This window comes from Sinocyclocheilus anshuiensis, unplaced genomic scaffold (genome assembly GCF_001515605.1).
Source record: "Sinocyclocheilus anshuiensis isolate Anshui unplaced genomic scaffold, SAMN03320099.WGS_v1.1 scaffold311, whole genome shotgun sequence".
NCBI classification, from domain to species: domain Eukaryota; kingdom Metazoa; phylum Chordata; class Actinopteri; order Cypriniformes; family Cyprinidae; genus Sinocyclocheilus; species Sinocyclocheilus anshuiensis.
The window spans coordinates 1,661,083-1,668,334 of record NW_015549606.1 but is presented as its reverse complement, the minus strand read 5'-3'; the positions used below and the strand labels follow the sequence as shown (position 1 = coordinate 1,668,334).

The window sequence follows — 7,252 nt, the reverse complement described above, 5'->3', positions numbered from 1 at the left end:
CTGAAAACACTCCATCACTCCTCAGCACAGCAGCTGGGCCAGTGTGTGTGTGAGAGAGAGGAGAGATCTGTAATCTGAATAGTGTGTGTTGCATATGGAGAGATACAGTGTAAGTGTATGTATAATTGTTTGATGGCGTCTCTCTATAGGAGGTGGAGGTGGTGAAGACCCCCTTGAGTGGGCCTCTGCACACCTCTCTGAACGGCACTGCTCAGACCCTGCTGCCCACCTACAGTGCCCTACCCATCATGCCTGGCTTCATCACACCGACACACACGCACACACACACGCCCAGTCCTGCCGCACACACACCCGCCGCAGCCACGGCCACCGACTGGAACAACTACTATTATGTGAGTGTGTGTCTTTCTATATAAAGTGTGTGTATTATTGTGTGTGAGAGAAAGAGAAGTGAAACAACCCACATTGCATGTGAAATATTAGACACCTGAAAGATAACGTGTGTTTAAATTCCAGGAAAAAAAATGGAAGGTTTAGGCATGATCACATTAGTGAAATTTTGTGGGCAAGGAAAGTCCCTTGTCCATTATCTATAGTGTAGCGATGCAGAAAACATGCACGATGCTTACTATGACGTCACTTCCAAACTAAGCAGCTTATAAATGCTGCAAACAAGTTTGTTCAAAGCTTAACCAGAATCTGATGAGAAATCCACATGAACCACGAAAATTTTGCCATACAAAGTATCACACCCTTCTTGTTGAAATTAAAAATATATACATATTTTGTCCAAATTCAGGCCAAAGCACCCAGGCCGTAAATGCTATGAACTGTGGGGTCTACAATAAGGATCCCTTTAGCTGTGGTCAATAAATATGGGTTTTAAAATGGCCAATTAAACATGCAAGTGAGGCAGAAATGGGCTTCCATACTAGAGTAAAAAATATAATATGGTAATTTATATTTTCAAATTGTGACTTATGAATCTGACTTTATATTTGACAATTGTGACTTTATATCTTACAATGTGACTCAATCTCACAATTGCAACTGTCACATAATTTGGACTTCATAACTCACAATGTGACTATATTCCCAATTGTAACTATATTTCACAATATAACTTAAAATTTTCACATTAGCTGGGTTTCCATCCAAAGTTGCCCATTTAACTTGTGCGCAAAATTTGAAAATTGCAATTTGCGAATAAGCACCATTTACATCCAACAAATCTAAAGAGAATAAAATCATCACTTCCTGATAAACTGCCACTAAATATCACTAAGAAAAGTAGAAGCCACTGAATATAATACTTTTCATATATAATAAATTCCTTGCACCACAGAGCAAGCAGACGAAACACAATAAATGCGGTCATTGCTTTCGGAGGTGGATGTCTGCTGTTTGGGGACGCAGTCGTGTAAGACAGTAATTATACAGAAATACTTTGATGACAGACTTTGCTCAGGCATTTCAGAATGACCAAAACAACATTTCAGATGCTATGCAATGAGATCGGTTAGCAGGTTAGTCCGGTTATGCCGTCCCAGAGCGCAGTCACATGACTTTTTTTTATGCGCATGGAGGAATTTATTCGCAAAATGCGCTTCCATTACTGCGCAGTAACCATTTTCTGCACAAGTCAAAGACCACCTCAAGCGAGCGTAAAAACTTTTGCGAATTAATTTGGCCTTTCCATCACTCGTTTCTGATGCGATACAAACAGGGCGATGGAAACATAGCTATTGTGACTTTAAATCTCACAATGTGACTATGTACGACACTGCTACTGTTTCTTGTAACTTTATAATTCATAATTTTATTCGTGATTTTATTTCTTATTTTAAACTTTAGCTTGCAAATACCGCAAATAGCGTTTTTACTCCGAGACAAAAATGGGTTTTCATAGATCACAGCCTCACAAAGTGCCAATAGTTATTTATCATTGCTAACCATAAAGCATAAAAGTTTTGAAATGATAAATAAAAACATTGATAACCTATGAGTGCAAAATATCTAGTAATGGCCTTAAATATTAAATATCATTGCAACACCACATTATTATTTTGCATTGTTGTGTTTGGTGCCAAAAACAATTGTTAGGCAAGTTTAACAAGGCCAATAAAAGTGTACACAATTAAATATCAAGCACCATTTCAGTCAAAAATGGTGCAAACATGATATTTTACATTCATAAAGGCAAAATTTATATAGATTTTTTTATAAACCCGGTTGAAAAAAATCTCAGTAACAGTACTAATAGAAATATATTAGAAAAATAGAACAATATATGGAATAATATTTAGAATGATAGGTAGGTCAACTGAATGCATATGGTGTGTGTGTGATGTGTGTACCTGTTTTTCTATTCTGGTGGGGACTTAAACCTGAATACACACAGACTCATGGGGACTCGTGTCATGGTGGGGACCTAAATTGAGGTCCCCACGGGTAAACAAGGTAATAAATCACACAGAATTAAGTTTTTTGAAAATCTAAAAATGCAGAAAGTTTCCTGTAAGGGGTAGGTTTAGGTGTAAGGTTGGTGTAGGGCAATAGAATATACGGTCTGTACAGTAGAAAAACCATTACGCCTATGGAGAGTCCCCACAAGGATAGCAAACCAGACGTGTGTGTGTTTCTGCTCTGCTTGATGGTGAAGAAACCAGTAGGATTCTGGCACAAACTTTATTCTTCAGTTGGAAGTAGAAGAGTGACACATTGAGAGACAAAACACCTCTAACTACGCTTCACTGATTCAACAATGGGCACTTTATCGTAGTGCAAGAGTCATAAAATTCCTCAGACGTGTGTGTGGGCTGAGGGAGACGGCGTCAGTCATTTACTGTATGGAACACAAAAAACCCGTATGCCACTCAAACTCAAGCATACAATGAACAATGAGTCACGTACATCATCACCACCATCAAACAGGTGAAATCACTGTAATCACTTCAGTTATAATCAACCTCTCTTTCTTCCCTAGAGTCAGGCTAGAGGGCAGAAGCGAGAATACCCCACACTGCCCACACAGGAAGTGACATCAGAGGGGCTGTATGTAGGCCAGCACTCACAGGGTCTTGGGGGCCAGTACGCCGACTACTTCAAGAAGAAGAGGATCTAACTCGCACTCGCTCTCACTACTCGCTGTATGTTGCCGTTGTCATGTCCAGGCCCTAACTTTTAGTCGATAACTGATATTTATGAAAAGATTATACATTTTATTGTGCGTTCCTCTTCTGTGGATGTGGGTACTGTTGTTATTTCTGTCCGACGCCAGGCAGGACCTCTTAAGATTGCTCTGACTCTGTCCCAAATGATCTGTTAAGATAATTGATATTTCTCTTTTTCTGTTCTGCCCTTTTACCTCTCTCCTAGGCGGGACGTTCCATTCCACTCCAGAGGGGGCGCGGGGGCGGGGGGTTCCGTGTCCGTGTTTTACTGTACAAACGGTTAAGGGCTGATAAAGATTGAGCTACACTCAGAGAATAACAATTTTCAAAGATGTTTTTTTTCCTGACAGGGTAGGGCATAGCCAATGTTTATTGTATATTCTGCGAAATGAGTGTATTTTTTACCGTGTACAGACATTGAGAATATTATTAATATTACCGTCTTGCTTAATGTGTCACTGTTTATCTTGACTATCGATTCGCTTTCCAAAGTGTACGGGAACCGCGTGTTTGAGGATTAATCTTTAACGTGTGTCTCTGTACATACTGCTGTATCTGTAGGAACGATCAGCCATTCTGAAAACTGCAGGAGCCTTAAAACACGGCGCTCAGAGAAGACATGGCTAAGGCAATAACCTCTACCTTCTCTGGAGAAACTACCACCACATACGCCAAGGTGACTTTTCCCCCAGGGTGACCTCCACACAACATTCAGCTACAATGCTGTCAGTGGTTGCTTTTTAATAACAGTATGAGTAATAATAATACATTAGTATAGTAGTAGTAATAATCTGCTGGAAGGATGTCAGGGGTTAGGGTGGTTATGTATCGGATAAAACAGCTCACATGCAAACACCCACATGGTAATAATCTAACATAATGCCTATATATGGATATTAGTGGTCTGTTATTCTGTGGTTTAATCTCCTTACTTTAAAGGAGAGAGTCTGTATTTTGGTGATTTTACTGTCTTAATTTAGATACTTAAAACAAGTGACATAAATCTCCCAATGGGACAAATAAAGTCTTAGAGATAGTTCACCAAAATTTTTAATTCTGTTTTTATTTACTCATCCTCGTGTTGTTCCAAACCATTGGAACCCAACAGAAGGTGTGTGTGTGTGTGTGTGTTTGCATGTATATATATATATATATATATACACAAACACACACACACCTTGATATACCATTACATTGTAGTATTTATTAATATTTTGAATTAACTTTTATTTTTATATTTACGGTTTTACATTTTAAGCTTTAGTCATTTTACTAAGCTTTTGTCATTTTTATTATTTTTATGTATATACATATAATCGAAAAAATGGAAATAAAGTAAAACTGAAAAATAAAGCTATATATATATATATATATATATAGCTTTATTTTTCTGTTTATTTTTGCAATTCTAGTACTTCAAGTTTAACTTTTTCCTCTAATACTTGTATTTTATTTCAGCTTTATTTTAATGAAACCGTTAATAGTTGTAAGTTTGAGTTACCGATAACAACACTGCTCTTTACAAAGTCAGTGGGGTCTAATTTTGTTTTGGACCCCATTGACTTTTATTGTATATTAAAAAAAAACAGTTAATTCTTTAAAATGTCATAATTAGGTTTGTAACAAAGGGATGAGTAAATGATTAAAAATGATTTTTCATTTTCGGATGAACTATCCCTTTTACTTTGCACTGAGCTTGTTTTAAGCATGTTTAGATTTTATTAGTGGTAAAGAAGACAGGTAGTCATTAAGAATTGGATTTTTTGCAGTACACTGTGTTGGTTGCAGTCTGCCAGCAGATTGTCATAAAAGGAGCCATTGTTTGGCTTTGCTACCACATAGCACATATAGGCGTTTGCCTGGCACGTTCATCCGTTTATGATTAAGGCTGTGTGCCTTCTTTTTTTCTACTCTTTTGAAGTGATTGTCTCTTGGTTCTCTCTCTGAAAGCCATTCTCTCACCTCCACAACACATTTGAGGAGGAACCTCTGTTGTTGCGTACTGTTTATGTTGCCTTTTTATTTTATGACAAGTATAAAGACAATCCCAAATTTACATCATTACCTGAGGCTCTGCGTCCCACTTTCAGCACAAAATCACCATTTATAAACAGAGGCCTTTTTTTTCCCAGGAAACACTATTTATGTCAAAACAGAAAAGGTTAATGTGAGAGTTTTTAGTTTTCCCGTTGTTCTGTGTGCTCAAGTTCAGTTCAGACTTGTGCTGGTTGTTTCTAGATAATCAGAAATGGGATTTGTTGCAAAATGACACTCTACAGGGATTATAAAGCACATGTACTTCTGGTCACTTTCCCATGGGTCTCCTCTCTCCTGTTCTCCAACCGTACCACTGCTCCAAATCAAGATGACTCGCACTTTTTTACCTTGAAAAGAGAGGTTTGAGTTCCCGTTGTTCTGTGTGCTCAAGTTCAGTTCAGACTTGTGCTGGTTGTTTCTAGATAATCAGAAATGGGATTTGTTGCAAAATGACACTCTACAGGGATTATAAAGCACATGTACTTCTGGTCACTTTCCCATGAGTCTCCTCTCTCCTGTTCTCCAACCGTACGTACCACTGCTCCAAATCAAGATGACTCGCACTCTTTTACCTTGAAAAGAGAGGTTTGAGTTCCTAAATAAAGTAAATCATCTCTTTAAAAAAAAAAGTGTTTTTGTTTCTGTAGAAAGGTGAAGGATGGAAAACTGTGCCTATTTTGCATTTATGAACCTTGTATTTCTTACCATTTTTGCTGATGGTCAACAACAAACTGATGTTCCCCTTGTATTTCAAGTCAAGACTGTAATGTATCTTTCCAATTCTGCACTTTTACCCCTCTGAATGTCATGAACGTGTACGTGTGCGCTTGTGTCTCAAAAGCTTTGCAATACTAAAGTGTCTCTTATTGATGTAGAAGGTACAGTCGCCTGTTCAAACACGCAGGGTTTTCAACACTATTGTGCTTTGGACACATATTGCAGCCCGTTTTTAGTTTGAAAGGTCGTAGTTTCTTCTTTTTTTTTTCACCTTGAATTAATATTTTGCAATATTTTATAATCCATTACCCCTCTGAATGTCATGAACGTGTACGTGTGCGCTTGTGTCTCAAAAGCTTTGCAATACTAAAGTGTCTCTTATTGATGTAGAAGGTACAGTCGCCTGTTCAAACACGCAGGGTTTTCAACACTATCGTGCTTTGGACACATATTGCAGCCCGTTTTTAGTTTGAAAGGTCGTAGTTTCTTCTGTTTTTTTCACCTTGAATTAAGATTTTGCAATATTTTATAATCCAAACTCTACTATTGTGCTTTGGACACATATTGCAGCCCGTTTTTAGTTTGAAAGGTCGTAGTTTCTTCTTTTTTTTTTCACCTTGAATTAATATTTTGCAATATTTTATAATCCAAACTCTATTGATATTGCTTTACTGTGAATAAGCTATTTTTAGAAACAGTGGAATTTAAGCATGCGTATACTCCTGCAATACAAGAAAAACAACTTTTCCCCTTTTTTCAGTAGATGTTTTCAATGCTTTTGAGTATTTAACAGCAAAAAAAATATTGTATTTATTTTATGTGAATTTATGTACATTTTACCCTGTTGGATACAATTTTGCTGTCATTCTTTTTGAGGAAAATAGGTTTGGGTTTAATTTTGAGTAGATTAAATTGTTTTGCATTCCACATTAAAGGACAGGAAAATGACGTCTCATTGCTTTTTTTTTTCCTCTGACCATTCTCAACTCCATTGTGGCCACCGTGGAGGCGTAGATATGAACGCAGCAACGTGCATTCCACAATACCTTCAGTGCAAAACCACATGACACTTCCACCTGGGAGATGAATCATTTTCCCTTTTCAGGAACCATGTGTGAGGATTAACCATAATCAGATGGGAATTAGTGCGCCTTTGAATATTTAGTCTTCTTTTAGCTATATGAATAACAGCTAAGGCTTTTAAGACGCTAAACCAATTTCTACGTTCAAACCCTGATCCTTTTCTTTACTGTCAGTATCCATCTTTTAGACAATGACAAAATATCTCCGATTGAAACGTGTTGCGTTTTTGTTAATCACTTTTTAATTCCATTTTGATTAAAAAAAAAAAAAAAAAGGAACAT

At 37.3% G+C, this 7,252-nt stretch overlaps 1 protein-coding gene and 1 long non-coding RNA gene across 2 annotated transcripts in view; both read left to right on the top strand.

Moving 5' to 3' along the window:
- The window catches only part of LOC107659056 (ribonucleoprotein PTB-binding 2-like), a 92,791-nt gene extending 88,577 nt beyond the window's left edge, over positions 1-4,214 (top strand). The window contains exons 14-15 of the mRNA XM_016447870.1: positions 150-353; positions 2,948-4,214. Coding sequence (XP_016303356.1) covers positions 150-353; positions 2,948-3,085 — 342 coding nt within the window. The 3' untranslated portion in view covers positions 3,086-4,214. The remainder of the gene's footprint in view (positions 1-149; positions 354-2,947) is intronic.
- A 614-nt stretch (positions 4,215-4,828) lies between these two features.
- Positions 4,829-6,030, top strand: LOC107659057 (uncharacterized). Its single transcript, XR_001630872.1, has 2 exons — positions 4,829-5,531; positions 5,757-6,030. It is a non-coding gene; the product is annotated as an uncharacterized LOC107659057 (long non-coding RNA).
- Positions 6,031-7,252: the final 1,222 nt, after the last annotated feature.